We start from the raw sequence: 18,486 nt of genomic DNA on the forward strand, positions 1-18,486 counted from the left end.
AAATAATCTTGCTAAATAAATCATCTTCTATTGTCATATAATTTTACAAAAACTTAGAAGACATATCAAACTTAATGCGTACTAAATTTTAGCTTAAAACATAATCATTGGGAGGTTAAACTATTCTCTAAATTTGAATATTATCACATATTTTATTATGTTGAAATTAGATTGAGACTATCTAAACTTTGAAACCTTATATCTTTGCATACCTATACCATATTTACTCAATTCTAAATGTTACATAATCCCGAGAAATTAAAAAAAATAAAATTTAATCATATCCGTAAGATGATTAAATCAGTTGGAACAAACTTCTTCAACAAAAACAAAGGATTCTGCATCATAGATTTATAATTTAAATTATAAGACTCATATTGAAATCATTTCATAAGTCATAGAATCTTAATTTAACAGTACAAAATATTAAAAAAAAAATAGATCTTAATTTAAACCCTGGATCACCTAAAATCAACTAAAAATAACAATTTACATACTCTAAAGCTAAAATCTTGAAGTACAAAATTCGAGTTTTTCTTATCAATCTTTTTAAAACCAAGGATTTTAGAGCTTGAATGAATAGAGAACCGAGCTATTTGAGGGAAAATATATTAAAAAAATGGGGTAAATGAGTCATGCCCTTATATGGTTTAGCAAGGGAGAATATAACAAAATAGTGAGGTGGGATAGAGCTACTTGCTTACTTGTGGGCTGCCCCTACCTATTAGGTATATTAGATGCATCTCAAATTTGCTAGTACACAACACGTGTATCTTGTCAGAGGATCATACCTCTATGTTGCTAACATTCTTAAAAGAAAATAGACATAATTGCTTACATATATTTGGATAACATTTTAAATTCTTTTAATGCATGTACGTCAACATTAAAATCGATACCACTTATTTACGAAGTATATATTTCACAAATTATATCTTTAAGTATTGACAATATATGTATGTTATTTGGGACACTATATATCACCAATTGTATTAGTTATATGAAAAAGGGTATAATGATCCATATCATCTCAATCTGTGTTATGACCCATTGGATATTACTAATGAAGGCTTCAATAGATATAACGAATTTACTCGGACCCTTATTAAAAAATATATAATTATTATGAATTCAACGATTTGATGGTGTGGATCTCTAATCTAATCGACCCACATATTAATACAAATAGAAAGATAAGAGCCTCTAATCTGATGTCATTTATTATGATCGAGATTAAAAGAAAGATCTCTTTGCCAAGATGCTCTTGTGGCATTTTTAGAATTTAATTTTTTATAATATTTTTTAAAAAATCCTGATACATATTTTATTGAGTTTGATACATTACCACATACCTATTGTTTAGGTATGGAATTTATAGGATAGACTTAGTATCATTAACCTAAGGTATATAAGTCACATTAAATAAATTATAGAGAAATGTTCTTGATGAAACATCCTACTAGTCGACAATTATACCTAAATAAGTATTTATAAATTCTAATTTTATTATAAACATCCATGTGTATAGTTATATACAAGATAAGAAACCTAAAAGATGACCCACGGAGATTAACCCAAAAAATGTATATGTAAATATTAAAATATTAATTTCAAAAAATAATTTATATTGTTATTGTATACGTATTTTTTTAATCTTTTTTTATATATTTAGTTCGGTTTAAAATGTATAAAATATAAAATACATTTAATATTTCTTCACTATAAGCCAAGCAGCACAATTTATGATAGGCTATTAACATTAGTTAGTATTTTGATCAACGGTGAGATCAACCTTTAAGGGTATGTAATAATATTTTTAGATTTTGTAGTGAAATATATTTAAGTTTGCTATAATGTTATAAGGGCAAATTTTTAATAAAACTCGTATCTAAAAAAAAAATATCACATAACATCATATAAAAAGATTATTTTATCTTTATTTTCATCGAACTCGTTGTTACCTCTATACTACACTACGCCCTAAGTCACTTCTGTTATCGTCTTTTCCCTCTTTTGTCTCGTTAGATCTATCGTCGCTTTTATAAGTTTTGTCGAATTCGTCTGAGTCTCATTCTCTCACAAGAGAAGATAAAAGAAGACGAAGCACGACGATAAATTCAAAAACACAGGATAAAGTAATTATTTATAAAAAGTAAAAAATATTTTACTAAAATTTTGAAAAATTAGAGTGTTCCGTGAAAATTTATCAAAGATAATTTTTTTTTTCGAAAAATCGCCGATGTTATAATATTATATATCCCTAACCCTTTTTTAAGGATAAATATTTGACAGAGCTCAGTGGAGGGCGAAAACAGAGGTGACGGATAGCTTGGGGTCGATTTGGGACATCATGAGGCCGGGGATCGCCGGCGCCGTCTTCGGACCGGGTTGGAGGTTCTGGGTCAACCCCGTCGTCTGGAGTGTCGTCAGGGCCGACGCCGTCGTCTGTTGTGCCTCCCCGGTAAACCCTTCTTCTCCGTCCCCAAGTAAATCTCCCTGGTTGTTGCTCTGCGACGTGTACGGTTCGAATCGGCTCGACCGATGGAAGACCGTTGTCTGTAGTGTTGTCAGGGTTTCCTTCCTCCACTACCTCCCCGGTAAGCCCTTGTTCACCGTCTCCAAGTAAATCTCATTGGTTGCTACTCAGCGACTCGTTAGGGTTCAAATTGGCTCGATCGAAAGGGTGATATCTTGGGATCTTTGCGTCGTTTGTGGCGATCATGTTCAATTGCGTCGACATTACTACTTGTCGTGCGGAGAGGGCGAATTCTTCTACCTCGATAAGTCGATAGGTTTTGGACCTGAAGTTGGGCCTTTGGTTGGTTGGGAATCTTGAGTTTGGTGAAGATGCAACTGACTTAGATTGTTGCAGTGCCCATGCTGCTGATGTTGCGTTTCTTGCACTTTTTTACATTGTTTGTTTCAGTTAATTGAGTCATAATAAATTAGTATTCATTGTCTATGATGCAAGAACTTTATAAAGCTGTTACTTTAAGAAGCTTTTCTGCTTAATGTGTTGTGTAGATTGGGATAGTTGAACTCACTTCTTTGTAATGCGAGTGCAATTTAGGTAAATATAATTAGGAACATTAAATTCCTAACTTAACTTTTGGGTATGACATTTCATGAGTCTAAATCTTGATTTACTTTGGCTTTTGGTTAGGAACATGTTGTAGAAACCCCTCTATACTTGTTCAATTAGATCATCCAGTTATTTTATCTTATATTTCCTCATTTTGTGGTTATGGTTTCTTTTTGCCATCTAAGGTTTTTCCATTTCAATAGCTATATCTTTGTTCTACCAAAGTTCGGTCATAATGCAAGTGTAAGATTATGTAATGATTGCATAGTAGTGGAGATATCCATGATTTATGCCTCTAAACAATGGATGTTTGAGTGCCATTATCACCTAAATGTTCTCCAAGCGTTTGACCGTCTTATAGTAATGAACTGAATACAGTGAATGTGAACTTTTGGTGAATGTTTTAGAATGTGCCTACAACATGCGGATGGCCAAGGTGTCTCATATGTACTTGACCCTGTGGCTGTATGTACAGGTGCATATGCTATTTCAAGAAAACCAGAAATTAGAAGCTTCTTGAAATACTGCTAAATTAGACACTGATGGAGGTTAAAGGAATACCTAGCAGCACTTTGTGATTGTCATAATTCGAAATAACATATTCAAGTATGAGATGACTCTAATACTTATTCAAGAACTCATCTAAGTTAGCTGAATTGATAAGCACTGACTAGAGCTCCAAGAAAGCAAATGGTTTTCATTCCTTTATTCAGTTTGTATAGACTGTATTTTAGATCACTACCGTGGCTTGTGCAACAAAAGGGTGCAACCTAGTGTGTATCTGATGTGGCACATGAAGTTAATTTGTAGTTGTATACGGACTTCTATGAAGATCACATAGGCCATGCTAGGTGTTGTAAGGTGTTTGTATCAGCAAATGTGGTTTGCATTGACCATGTTCTAGGCATTGTTATTAGTCTTGCAAAATACTATAGTACAACTAGTCATGAGGTGGCTATCTAAAGTTTTGTAACGTTTCCATCCAAGGATGATATTATTGTTTAGGAGATTGATTATTCTGGGAGTCATTATCAAAACTAATTGTAGTTTTTAAACTTTAAATGATTAAGTTGTTTACTGTATGGTTGTAAAACTAATAATAATCATACATCATGAAGGTGTCTTCTGCAAGACATAAGGCTGTAACATTCAACTGAGGGAAAATAATCTGTATATATTTTTTAGTTCAGAACTATAGAAGGCTTAGTGTTACTAATGTTAAAATATTTTCTATTATTAAGACTTCCCTCTAACAGAACTTCCGTTAAACCAGGACGACAAGCGAGAGAGGGTTTAATTTTTGACCCTATAATAAAGTTGTAGTTTAGATTGTTTGACACATTGCACAAGACTTGCAAGCTTTGGACGACGAGTTATTTGAGATTTAAAGAAAACACTACTTTTTTTGTTCATACATCCATCTGATTTTATAAACTCTGTTTGGAGAACATATTTACTTGTAAATAGAAAAAAAAAGAACTAAAGATATGCAGCAAATGGAAACTAAAGCTATGATAACATGCATATGATTATTGGAAAAAAAAATGGTGCTGAGTTCCATGAGATGCTTGGCAAAGAGCCAAATACTCTAGTTGGTACATCCTGAGCAAGTCGAGCAGATTGTGAAGTTTCTTGCTAGGAGGCATCACTCTTCTTGAAGGAAGAGTGGAAGGGCTCCTTTTTCAGTAAATTCCAAATGCATTAGCACCTGTTATTCTCCAGATCTCTTAAAAAATGACTGCCAATTTTGAGTTTTCGTTTCTTTTACAACTTGAACAGAACATGACAATAACTTGAGAGGCAGGTTACTCATCAGATTCCAGTATGATTTCTTTCTTTTCTTTACCATCGTCTTGCAATCTTAGTTCTTGAAGGTTGAAGCTCTAACTTTTGACATATGCTGTGTCTTTTGTTTCTTCAGCGTGGCAGTAGGCCTGCTGCTTATACAAGATGCACCCACGGATAAGGGTCCGTATGGAGGGGAGTTGATGGTGTTTTGCAGTGTATTTGTTTTGATCAGGTTTGACTTCTCCACATAAAATCTTTGAAGATAACGTTCACTGATGTTGACTTTGTTTGCAGTGGGCTTGTATATTGGACTAGTCATTCTCACGATTGCGTGAGAAAATTTGTTGGGCATGCATGGGGAAGATAAAGGTAAAGCGACTAATCCTCTTACGAAAACTAACGTGTCAAATACAAAAAACAGTAGTAATTTTCCCAAAATTGTATTTATGTAGATAAATCGAGTGTAAATTAGCATGTTTGGTTGGTGCTCAGAAGATGCACCATGGTTGATGACCCAGTGCTGCTTGTTTTGAAGCAAATGTCTCATACCTGAGAAAGTGTCCTCACAAAAAAATGTGCAAGGTCCTGATTCATCTTCCCTGGCCTCTCCCTTTGTCTTGTAATTATGTGGTTATTCTTGTAATGAGAATAAGTGTTGCGCATTTAATGCTTATTGTTGAATTGAGAAATGGTTCTGACAGTATATACGTCTTATCCCTACCCGCAGGACTTATTAAGTGTTTTGGGCCAGTATATGGGCCCATGGAAGACGGGCCCGTCTCGTCAACCCGACGGGAATCCGTAGTTGGACGTCGTTATCTGCGGCCCTCTCGCTTTGACGGTGCCACGTTACGATATCCGCCTTGACACTTTATCAACACTTGGTTAATATTCGTGCCCAGCAACAAATCTTCGCCCTCTTGAAGTCGTCAGATGCGTCTCCGATGCGCTCTCCTTCCCCTATTTAAGGGTTGTTACGCGTGCGCAGACCTTCCTCTCCTCCCTCGCCTCTCGTGCCGAACCCAAACCCAATAGGAGAAGGAAAAGAGAAAAAGAAAAAGAAAAAGGAAAAGAAATAGACGATCGAATTCCCCACCCCCTTCTCTCTCTCTCTCTCTCTCTCTCTCTCTTCGGATCCGTAACCGAAGCGGAAAAGAAAAAAAGAAAAAAAGAAAAAAAAGAAATCGAAAAGAGGGGAAACCAGAGCTCGAAACCCTAACCCTAGCGTCCTTCCCGACTCCTCCACCGCTTCGGCTCGTCGTCGTCCCGCTCGAGCGAGTCACCCTTCCGATTAGGGTTCCGGCGATGTCGGGCTGCCGTCCCGGCGACACCCGACCATGAGGCCCCCGCGATGCCCCCATCGGAACATGGTCGGTAGAGGCGCCGACGGTCGCCCCGACGCCGAGGAGGATCCCTCCCCTGCTGCCGCTCCGTCGGAGGCGGGCCTTCCGGGCGTGGATCTCCTTGCGCAGGCACGGAAGGCACTTTCGTTCCGGTGCCCCTTCGACGCCGAGGAATCCACCCCTAGGGTTCCGACGCTGCCCTCGGGGTTGGCCTCCTTCCTATTGCGGGCCTCGGAGGGCCACAGAAAGCACAAGAAGTCACAGGGAGAGACCTCCGAGAAGCCTTTGGGGAACAGAAAGCCTTCGACCGTGTGGGATGAGACTGAGGAGTTCTTCCGACCAGTCACCCTGGACGATATTGACATGTTGGTGCCGAAGCTCCCGTTGGGTCCCGGTTTGCTGGACTCGTGCCTTGCCATGCAGGTGACTGGAATTGGCACGGGGGATGGCCAGAAATATGATAACTTGGTTGCTGATGCAGTTGAATTGAGTTCTATTTCATCGCCTAAGAAGGAAGAGGTAGTCTCGCAGCAAGTCAAGGACACTGAGAATGTTCAGGCAGCTGAGGAGGCTCAACAAATGGAAGTAGACAAGGTTGTGACAGTTGGTGGTGATACATTATCCATACAAGGGGGAGATGATGACCATTCGTCTTTGCATTGGATTTTGGGCTCAAAGGAACGATTCGTGCTCACATCAGAGCGCCCCAATAAGAAAAGAAAGCTCTTGGGTGGAGATGCTGGCTTGGATAGGATATTGCTGCTCCCTAATTCATTATCGGGAGCTTCTCTCTGTGATTTCTGTTGTTCTCCAGAGACTAGAGCAGAGTCAAATAAGTTGCTTCGCTGCCATTCTTGCAACGTCTTGGTGCACCAGAAATGTTATGGAGTGCTTGAGGTTCCAGAGGGGGTTTGGTTGTGCTCTTGGTGTAAGCATTTAGAAACAACAGGAGAAATTTTAGAGAGAGATGGTCAGGAGCCTGGTCTAAGGCCATGCTTGCTGTGCCCTAAAGAAGGTGGAGCATTGAAAATGGTGAAAGGGGATTCTTCTCTGAACACAAGTGGCACTAGTACAAAGTTTATGCACTTGTTTTGCAGTCTATGGACACCAGAAGTGCATGTGGTAGATACTGGATCAATGGAACTGGCTATGAACATGGGAGGCATAGAAGACAGACGTAGGAGACTCGTATGTAATGTTTGCAAGGTGAAGCATGGTGTATGCATACGGTGTAGTCATGGTAAGATCTCCTCCAATGATCTTTTATGGTTTTTCCTTTTCAGTTCTCATATACTGCTAAATGTTCAACTTTAGTTAGCTTGTTTTAGTTAGTAAGCATTTGCTGCAGCAAATAACACGATTTAAGTATGATGTTGGTAACACTTTTTTTTGCCGTTTATGCTTGATGAGTGGGATGTAATTTGTCAAATTTCTCGATGCAACAGCCTTGTTATAACTTTCTTGTCCTGTCGATAGCCCTACGTACTTCATTTAATTTTTTTCTTCTTGATTATCTCTAAATTATAGTGGCTAATCTTGAGACATGTTTGCTGTCTCAGTTTTGTTCCTTCAGTGAGCAAGAAATATGACATTTGATCTTAGCATGATTTTGTGGTGCATGAAAGCTACTTCTGAAAATCTGTATGGACAGTGAAGGGAATCAATTCCTAGTTCAGGTGTTAATTGTCCAGCTTTGTTGACATCATAGATCTATTTAGGTTTATAATTAGTTGGCATTTAGATTGACATCATATTTGTGCGGTCATGGAGTTTCTTTTTGGCAAAACTTCCAGTAGAAGACTGATTATGTAAAATTCTGATTTATCAATATTTGCAACTTGACATTATCAATTTTTGATAAAAGCCAACTGCCACCAGCTATTGGTAAAAAAGTGTAAGATTCTATGAAACTTTTATTCTTCATGATTGGTTTTGAAGTTTAAATCTTAAAAGAGTGAAACACCCTTTTAGCATTTTCCATGATTACTGCCTTTGGCTTATGGTAGCATAATGGCGGAGGCATATTGATGACTGTGGGGAAGGGGGACAGTAAGAAGATGTTAGTGTTGATGATGGTGGATGTGGAAAAGCAAATGTGCAAGTATAGATGATGGATGTGGTATACAGTGGCTTCAAGTCTTTCTGGTTTGACAAGCCTTCTCCCATAACCTTCCCACCCGCTTCTTTCTCATTTCTATGTTTGTCTGAAAACCTAGGTCTCGTAAATGTCTCAATGGAATTCTAAACTCTAGAGGACTAGCTCAGTTCCTTGTAAACTAATTAGTTCAGTTTACTGTTGATTCTGACCTTATAAAAGAAATCCTTGGTGAGCAACTTTTAGAAAGCATCATCTCATGCTGGCTACTTCCAACTGATCAATTTCATGATGTTTTTAGGTATATGGCATAGCTATATCTACTAGTACAATTGATTGGATGAAGGATGAAAACCACACAAGCATGCATAACTGTCATATTCAATAAAATATGGGCCTTCACTATTTCCAGTTTTTCTTTTGTTTTGTGGTCATACAACATTGTTTTTTGTTAAACCTACCCATTGCCTCCATAGCCAAAGCATATTTAGGGCCTTATAATCTTTTTGACTTTTTTTTTACATAAGAACCCTTGAGGTCGTCTTAGTTTTCTTTGTGGATCTATGTTTAAATTTAATTATTGGCAACCCACTTGTGGTGCAAAAAGTTGGTTCAGTTACTTGAAATCACATTAGAAGATGATATGTTTGATTTCTTTAACTCTACGGAGGTTGACTGGAAGTGACACATCATATCAGTGACAGATGTGGTGCAAAATGAGTAACGGAATGGTTTGTGCATTCTTTTGGATGAGTGCAGGGAAAATAGTTCATCCAGAATCATAGGATTAGGTCAACAACTTAAAATATATACTACTTGATGTACTGAAAGAGATAGATACTATTATAGATAAGGGTCTGAAGAATAATGTTGTGTAGGATAAGAGAGTTGTAGATAGATAATATTTGTACTATTAGCAGAGATATTGAATGTTATAAGTGCTTATGCCTCTTAAGCATGATCAGATAATAGAAAAGAGAGATGGATTTATTCAAGGATTTTCTTCAATTAAAAGAAAATTCATCATTGCATAGGATTTACATGGCCATATAGAGAGAGAACATGGAGAAATAAGGGTCGAATGGGGTTTTTGATGTTGGAAGAGGAACAAAGAGGGAAATATGATTTTAGATTTTGTTATAACTTACCATATTTATAATTGTTAATATTCACTTTATGAAAAGAGATAGCATTTGATTACTTATCAGAGTGCATACATTATTTTTGTACTAAATAGATAGAGTTACATATAAGAATTATGATGTATAGAGAAAGCTTGATTAATCAGCAGAGATTGGTGAACTTGCTGTATGTTATAGGAAATGGGAGATGATAAGAATATCAGGCAGTTTTCTTTGAATTAGATGATGGAACTTAAAAGATACAAGAGTTTTAAAGAGTAGATTGAAGAAAGAAAATATTTGGAATTTGGATGGAGATAATTTTAATATGACATGGGCTTTGATAACCGGTAAGATTATGAATGTGCTAAAGTAGATTGTTGGATATTCTAAAAAGAATTTTCTAGCCTTAAGCGAGAGTTGGTAGTGGCATGAAGAAGTACAAAGAGCACAACAGAAGTATGCTCTAGAGCCTAAAGAACAACAAACTTGTAAAAACACGGAGAATTTAGAAGATATACAGTAGTAAAAAAAAGCTATATTGGAAAATACAAGGTTTTATGAATCCTAAGTTTTAAAAATGGTGAAAAGGACATTTATCACATTGTTGAAGTTAAGGAAAGGAAGAGTGGTGATTTAGATACATTAACTGCATAAAGATAAATATCATAATGTGCTTGTTAACGATATGGAGATTAAGGAAGTTGGATAAATTTTTTATAAATTATTAATGAAGACAATTTTTTACAAGTTATTATCCTGTATATAACAAAGCCTTATACGCAAACAATAATGAAAAGGCTAAAAATTATAGATTTATTCATAAAATTAGAATAATTAAGGTGAAGATGCTTTAAAAAGGATGAAAATGTGTAAGAGGGTTGGACCTGATGATGTCTTTGTAGGTTTAGGGGATCAGAAATCTGGATTATTTTTTATAATAAAATTTGAGGAATAGAAAATGGCTGATGAATGGAGGAGGAATTTTCTTTTGGTACCAATTTATATGGCTAAGGTTGATACTCATATAGGCGAATTAACACTATGAATTTTTGAAAAAGGATGATCGGAGGAAGAAATAAGATGCAAAACAAGTGTTTGCAAGATTTGTTTGGGAACATGAGAAGTTATTTAGTTATTTAGACAATTATGAAAAACATAGAGAAACAAAGAAAGATTTGCATCTCATTTGTATCGATTTGAGAAGAGCCAATGGTAGAGGTTCTACAGATTGGGTTTTAGAGAAGTAATTATATTGATGTGATAAAATGTATGCATGATAGAGCATTCACTACTGGTAGGATTATTTGGGATGTATTTAGTGAGTGGCTTGTAATTGTAGGATTACATCAAGATCAACTTTAAGTTTTTACCTTTTTTTGCATGGTTGAACTTACTAGCCATATATATAGATTGATCCTCTGTGGTGTATGTTTTATGATAACAAATTTTTTTTTATGGAAGTTTAGTTGGGATTAATGCTATGATTTGAGTTCTGGAGTCGAATCTTATGTTGTAAATGTTCTGGATTATCTAGGATAAATATCGATATGAGGTGCCCAATAAAATATTGTTCTGTATTTTATCATCTATCAGGGCTATATGTTGTTGTTCACAAATAATAACATTTCTTGTCTAAGTTTATAAGCAACCTGGATATGAGGTTACTATTAAAATATTTGAACCAATGTATGCCACTTAGTGCCAATTAGAAGCATATGATGTAATTTGAACAATAAATAGTCTACAATTTGATATGATTTTTAAGGAAGCACTAATAAATTGTTAGTTAAGGGTCTCAGAGATTAGCATGATATTATCATGGATGATAATCCATTGTAGTAGGCTTGTTATAGAATACTTAATACTCAAGAGGCAAATTGTGGCTGCGGAAACTTTTAGCCATATAACGAGTCTGTGTGGACTGAATATGTGAAGTCATTCATTCACAATTGTGCCTATGCGGAATGCATATGCAGCCTCATATGCCTTCAGAATCACTAACAAGTGTGCATGGGAATTCATGAAATAAAGCAAAGCACATTTTTTGTAGACTAAATAAGATGATATTTTTTATGGACAGTTTATGGTTCAAGTTGGAATTATTTAGTACTCATTATAGTTTCTTGGTTCTTAATTTTTAACTTTTCTGGTTATGGTAACTGGTATGTGTGGAATATTTCAGGAACATGCAGGACATCTTTTCACCCTCTGTGTGCAAGGGAGTCAAAGCATCAAATGGAGATATGGGGAAAGTTTGGATGTGATAATGTGATTTTTCACTGTTTCTCTTCCTTCCACATAAGCTCTGGCCTTTGCATTTGGCTTACAAATGCTAAGTTATTTCTTTTTCAATACTTTGTAGGTTGAATTGCGAGTTTTTTGCTCAAAGCACTATACTATTCAAGGTATGGACAGTGTTAAAGATCCAAAGAATATGTTGGCTGTTGGTGATCACTCTTTAGAAGCTGAGCCTTCGTCTGCTGTTCTAGCTGCTAAAAGGCTTCCAAAAGTGCGATTTACTCGCAAGAGCAGGGATAAAAGCATGGTGCAAAATGAAATTACAAACTTGAACTCGGAAAAGTTAGTACAAATGGACACGGATATGGAGCAGAATGCTGTGGCTGGTAGGATTGCTTCTGAAGGTAATCAAGCAGGTTCAGATGCAGAGATGGATTCTGGTGGAGTCATTGACAGTGGAAATAACAGAACTCCTGTTGATGTTGCTGCAGTTCTAAGAAAGGTATGATGTTGTGAACTGACTGTTTGTGTTTAACTTATATGGATGCAATTGTCAAGGAATGCTGCCATATTTTTGCATGCTTTTCTTTGTTATTTGTGCAGCTAATTGATCGAGGTAAAATCAGTGCTGATGAAGTTGCAGCAGAGATGGGCATCTCATTGGATTCTTTACAAGCAGCTCTTGTTGTATGTGGGAAACATATATTTGCTTACTTCATAGTGTGCCTGTTTTTTAATTGAAGTATCTCATTTATTTGGCAGGGAGAAACAACATCCTTTTCACCTGGGTTGAGATTGAAAATTATCAAATGGCTTCAGAGTTCTATACATATGTCCGCTTTGCAACAATCAAGAGTTAGAAGTAGCCCTGCAATATCATCAGATATTAAAGGCAAAGATATTGACGGTTCAAATGCTGCTGCAGTAAAAGATCCTGAAAATAAACTAGCTGGTGATAAGATGACAGATGTTGAAGTGTTAGATGCTGTTCTGATTAAGTCATTACCACCACGGCGGAGAACGAAAAGCAACATCAGGATACTGAAAAATAACAAAGCATTGCATTCATCTGGAGTAGCTTCAGTTCTGGCGAACGGTAACAGGAAAATAGTTGACGAGACTGATGACATGCCAGTTGTCATCAGTGAAGATGTGAAAGGAGATATTAATGGCAGGAAATGTTCCAATCTCGTTGAGAGTTTGTCAAATGAGCAAAATCTTCCGGAGATGGTAACGACTCTAATTCACAAGTTTGAAAATGTTTGCATTTATTCTTAAGGACTGGCTTGGCATTGATCTCACAGGTGAAAATTATTCAGATTTTGTAATGTTCATTTGCAGGCATTCACATGTTTCATATATCTTGGTCATTTTAAATGTTTATTGTTCCATAATGTATCTCTAGATTTTCTTGAATTATTCACCTTCTAGCTCTCGTAAGTGTCTAACCATTTCTTGTGGGTGTGGTACAGTCTAGTTTGCTCCCATTTCTATGGGATTACAACCAAACAAGTACTGTTTTCACTCAGAAACCAAATCAAAACAAATTGTTTTACAGTTTGGTGCAGTTCCTAGAACAATTTATACTGCCTATTAATTTTTTTTTACCAACATAAAAGTCACCACCAGTTACGTTTAAGTTGTTTATTTAGATATTACTTCCAAATTAACCCTCACTCTCTCTAGTTTTGCTTTTAGTTGACCACTACTTGTGAATTTTAATATAGTATGTAACTATTAATTAACTTTTGACAATGGAAATGGAGATGGGAATGACAGTTTAAACCAAATAATTTACACCTTTAACTGCTTATGGGTCAGATTGATGCTTAGTTTTCTGCTTCTGTTGTTTCCTATTAGGTGTAATCTACTAGCCATAGCATCTTATGGATAGGATTTGCATCCCAAGAATTCGTGTTGCCTTCTGAGCATGCATCAGTGTTGGGTCTGCATGATGGCTGGTTGTGCAGTCACTTGTCCAGCTGTGTTGTTGACCTACCATAACCAGATACACATATAATTGAGATCCTGGCTACAGCCTATCTAATAACTTGGAAGTTTAGATTTGTGGCAATGATTAGAAATAGTGTATGCCAGCTTTAAATTTCTAAGCTCTGACCAGAGTTGTTTTGCATGAGTCTCCTCTCAACTTCCTGTTAGAATGTAATACTTCACTACTGTGTTTTCTTTTACCTCAAGTTTTTTTAATCAGAATGTTCATTCATCGTTGTTCTGGTCTCTGATCTCCAAAGATGATCAAATGGAAATTGTTCACTTTTGTACCAGTGCATCACATGAGAATGAGACAACTCAGTAAAATTTTGTCCATTAATGAGACTGAGATTTAAATACTGTTAACTTAACTAAACATATGGCTCTTTACAAATCTCAATAATGACAAAAGATCAATGTAGCCGATCCCAAATAGTTGGGACTTTATGGCTTTGTTATTGTTGTTATTGAATGAGACCGAGATTACTATTGCTAATGTTTTTAAGGTCATAAGGTGAATGTTAATCTTACATTAATCCGAGTCTAGATATAGATTTTTTATTCAGACTTTAGATTTGAAAATATCCATGTCTGATTTGATGATACAAGGACCTTTAATTCTATGGTACAAGTAACTTGATTCTTATCCTCCAGACTCAAGATATCATTATCTACTTACCCTGTACAGAAAATTTTATTGCTCATGCCTCATGCCATTCAACTATGTATCACACACTATATTGAGGCCTTCCTGGTGTGAATGGGTCTTTTTCTGGCTGCAGTCAGTGTCATCCTGGTACAAAATTAGAACAAGGCTATACCAGTATGTGGCTGAGTATCTTATCTTGTTAATTCAACATTTGTTTTTGAACTGAAATTTAGTTGCATTTACATGATTTTTTAACTGTAGTTAGAGATAGTTAATATGATGAATTTTGATTCTTTTAGAGTCAGGTTGAAAGAATCAGTAAGATATTAACTTCGTCAAAAGAAGAATCTTATCGAGGAAAGAAAGTGACTGGTTATAGTGTCCTGTTTAAGACTATGTTCAGCAATGCCTATGAGTCCTAATAGTATTCAACTCTCAAGATAAAAAGGCATGGTTTAGAGAAACTATGAGAAGCATAATGGGCAATCCACTTTAATTCCTTGGTAAATAGATAAGGGTTTTGAGTTATTATAGTAATTATAAGTTGTTATCAACTTTTCATGTTAATTAGTGAGAGATTACAGTTGTTTCTTTGGGTATCTAGCTTTTATCCAGTCCTCTGCTCTTTAGTTCTCAATATCTCTTCCTTTTTCTGTTATCTCCTTTTTTATGCTGTTGCAATTAACGTGATGACTATCTTTTCCAGTAGAACCCATCATAAGCGTTCTATCCTCTTAATGCAGCATGGCAGTTGACTGAGTTAATTATTTCATTTGGCTCAAATCTTGTGTAGAAGATAAACCACAAGTTGCGGGGTGGTGCTTTTTGAGAAGTTATGCGAGTTTGCTATGGAACTTCGTAGTTGAAACCAAACAAATCTTAGTAATTTCCTAGTTTGTTCTGACACAGTTGTGCATTGGTCCAGGTTTGATCAAATTTTACTAGGAATTGGAACTGATCAATGCATCATTTTCAAGATCAGATAGTGGAGATTTTATCTACACCATCCTCGTTCATTCTTCATAATGATTTGATGGGCTTTGGTGCATTTTATCTTGTATTGATAATTGATCTGGTTAGAGCATTTCTCTTTGAAAATCATCTCCTATTTATAACTTGGAAGAAGTTATTAATTAACATATCACTCAGGTTGTGTTATAGCATTAGCCCTGGCATCGTGGTGAGGTTGCTTCTTTCAAGTGATTATCATTCATGGATAGAACTTCTCTGTTTTCAGAGATAAAACATTTACACTACTCCCCAACCCGCATTGGTGGGGACAAGGCCTTATTTTATCTTTCAGCTTGTGTTATTCCATGTTGCAACGTACCCATTCAAGGACCAGTGCAGACCAGACCACATGATTCAGGGTCTCCAGTGTCTGTTTGTGCTTATCTTGTAACAGACCAGTATGTTATGTGAATGTACTAGTTGAGTATTGTCACGGGACAAGGCCTCGGCAAATTATTTTGTTGGAATGTGCCTTAGTTTTTTTTTTTTGCGGACATTTCTCTTATCATGTGAAGGGCACCATTACTGATGCTTGTATTGAAATAATTCACTGTGGGTGCATTATAGCCAATGATGGCAATCCTTGTCTTGGGTGATGAAAAAATCAGGATGGTTGCATGCTCTTGTTTTGAACAAGTGTGTATAGAAACTTTTATTCAAGCATAGTGATGTTGCTTTTCTTGTGAAGACACATCATCAGGTTTTACATTGTGTACCTAAGGATCATTAGATCAGGCAATGTGGCAGCTATCGTCTCCAAGATGATGATTCTGCCCCCTTTTTGCTATGTCACTTTTGACCTGATTGAATTTGACTTTTATGCACCAATGAACAACTTAGTATGTCTATGAAATGGAGTTATTTACTTGAATTAAGATTTTTTTCCTAATGGTGTAACGTTAATTGTAGCAGATAATTGAAGACATGTTTAAGATTGAGGATTCCATTTTTCCTCTGGATCCAAATGGAGGGCAGAAAAGTATGCTGTTCTTATCCTTTATTTTATCCCCTTATGTATTTCCTTTATTTTTACTTCCTTTATATAAATCCATTTTTATATCACTTAGTCTTTTGTTTATGTTATGGCCGGTGGAAATATGGACTATTACAAGGCTTGCAATTTTGTGGGTCTCACAATGGTAGTACTAAATCCAGGTCGGATTGGTATGTACCATCCAATACTGGTGTACCGGACTGGTACATATGGTGGACTGACACTAGATACATCGATAAATATCAACATTTGAAAAACGATAGGAAAACCAGCTAGAAATTAGAAAAAAAACTCTACTTTAGGGTTCTTTCACCTACTTTCTTGGTTTATAGAATCAAACTAAATAGGAATAAAGAAAATCTGAGCTATAAAACAATAGAATACAGAATCAAATTTCTTAGTGGCTAAGGTTCGACGGCATTCTTATCTTTATGGATCCATCGAAGAACACTATCACACTGTCATGCTCATACTGAGTTGCCTGATATCTCATCGCCCCCTTGTATATGTGTTGATGCTCCAAGGAAGCTTGATGTTGGTTGCAAGGTTGAGTCAACTTCATGGCCATGATCCTCGTACGCTCCTCCATAGCGCATCTATTAGATTCCTCTCGATTGAGTTGCTCCTATAGTTTAAGTGCTTTCCGTGCACCGTGGTCTTCTCGGAATGGCTTCTTATCTGCAGGGAACTCATGTCAATTTCACGACATTGTGAACTCCATTGGCCAAATGCCGCTCTATATGGATTATTCCTCCATCCCGACCGATGCAGTCACAATGGACATATTGCCAATGATGATGCTGTCCAAACGACTAGGGTGGTTCCATGCCGGACCATAAGATCCTTGCTTTGGGGTCATTTCCCTAAAAAAGAAAACATTTGATCATTATCTACAAATTGAAAATTCTACAAATTGGAAAATCTATGATGACTATATCCAAATAGATCAAGCCTACATCCGTTTTGATGTACGTGAAATAATAAGCTCTTATTCCAATTCACATAACATGGTCTAATTAGGCCTAATCACACAAAATATACATTAATTTCAAGCTAATTAATTGAAATTAATCTAAAGATTAAATCATAAGATTACCTTGATCTGAAGAGTTCCACTATTCCCACTTGTTATCCAATTGAACCTTCCCTAATAGGTTTGGAAGGTAACTAGCGAGCTTAACCATGTTTAGGCTAAAAAACCAAGAGTAAGAGTAATACTGGGGAAGAGGAGGTAGCCCAATGGGGCTTAAATATGCCACAGAAAATTAGCCAATGGTGGCAACTTGTAATGGTCGAAATTTGGTCGAAAGTGTACTTATATCAGCCTGATTTCTGCTGAAACAGACCTGGTCCTCAAACCGGGTATCGACCTATAAATATGGGTTGTACCATACTGTTTCGACTGAATTTGCAGTCGATGATCAAGTATACTATGTGCTGGCACGATTATGATGTTGTTTGGACATTGATATCCTTAATTTGTTGTGAATTATTACAAAGAATTTTCATAAACTTGTTTCAAAAAAGCAAATTTGCTTAGAGATTGCGACATATTATGAAACCTGAATTCTTGAATAAATTGGTGGCTATATTCTTTCTGTATTTTTCCCATAGAAAGAAGATAGACTGTGCGAGGAAGGGAGAATCAAGATTGGATACATGACCTAGAGCAAGAAGAAAATTATCAAAGCCATGCAAATATTTGTTTGGGATGTTGATCCTTGTTCAAGGATAACTTATTGTTGTTCCATTTAGGGGCAGGGTGGTCTTTAAGTATGTACTAGAAAAATTTGTGTTCCTTGCCCTCCAAAGTGCCCAGAAGATTAACTTTTCCCTTATGTGTCTCTCGTTTTTCTGCAATTATATTTCCTCTGTGTGTTCGATTCTTCTGATAACAGGGAGGTTATGGCAATGGAAGACCTGATCCTAAACCAGGCAAGACAAGATGATTTTTTCCAAGGTTCTGAATACCATACCATACCGATGTACCGATCAGCTGTCGGTATGGTACACACCAAGCTATACCGAGTTATATCGACATATAGTACACTAAGGTGTATCGATGTACTGCCCGTACCGAGCGGTATGGTACGGTATTGCAAACAATAATTTTTTTCATAATATAACAGGATTTTGTGACAAGTTCAAATTATTTGTGAAATATGTCGAG

The 18,486-nt window shown here is 36.3% G+C and overlaps 1 protein-coding gene across 7 annotated transcripts in view; it reads left to right on the forward strand.

Annotated features, from left to right (window-relative positions):
- The first annotated feature begins 2,289 nt into the window (after nucleotides 1-2,289).
- The window catches only part of LOC135587054 (uncharacterized), a 28,480-nt gene continuing 12,283 nt past the window's right edge, over nucleotides 2,290-18,486 (forward strand). For 2 of the 7 annotated variants that reach the window (XM_065082984.1, XM_065082986.1), the window contains exons 1-8: nucleotides 2,290-2,461; nucleotides 5,004-5,452; nucleotides 5,598-7,453; nucleotides 11,615-11,700; nucleotides 11,795-12,172; nucleotides 12,274-12,357; nucleotides 12,433-12,900; nucleotides 16,235-16,301. In XM_065082984.1, coding sequence (XP_064939056.1) covers nucleotides 6,208-7,453; nucleotides 11,615-11,700; nucleotides 11,795-12,172; nucleotides 12,274-12,357; nucleotides 12,433-12,900; nucleotides 16,235-16,301 — 2,329 coding nt within the window. In that variant the 5' untranslated portion in view covers nucleotides 2,290-2,461; nucleotides 5,004-5,452; nucleotides 5,598-6,207. Of the gene's footprint in view, nucleotides 2,462-5,003; nucleotides 5,453-5,597; nucleotides 7,454-11,614; nucleotides 11,701-11,794; nucleotides 12,173-12,273; nucleotides 12,358-12,432; nucleotides 12,901-16,231; nucleotides 16,302-18,486 lie in introns of all 7 variants that reach the window. The other 5 variants (XM_065082982.1, XM_065082983.1, XM_065082987.1 and 2 more) reach the window with 5 other exon arrangements.

The sequence above is a fragment of the Musa acuminata genome, chromosome BXJ1-9 (assembly GCF_036884655.1).
Source record: "Musa acuminata AAA Group cultivar baxijiao chromosome BXJ1-9, Cavendish_Baxijiao_AAA, whole genome shotgun sequence".
NCBI classification, from domain to species: Eukaryota; Viridiplantae; Streptophyta; class Magnoliopsida; order Zingiberales; family Musaceae; genus Musa; species Musa acuminata.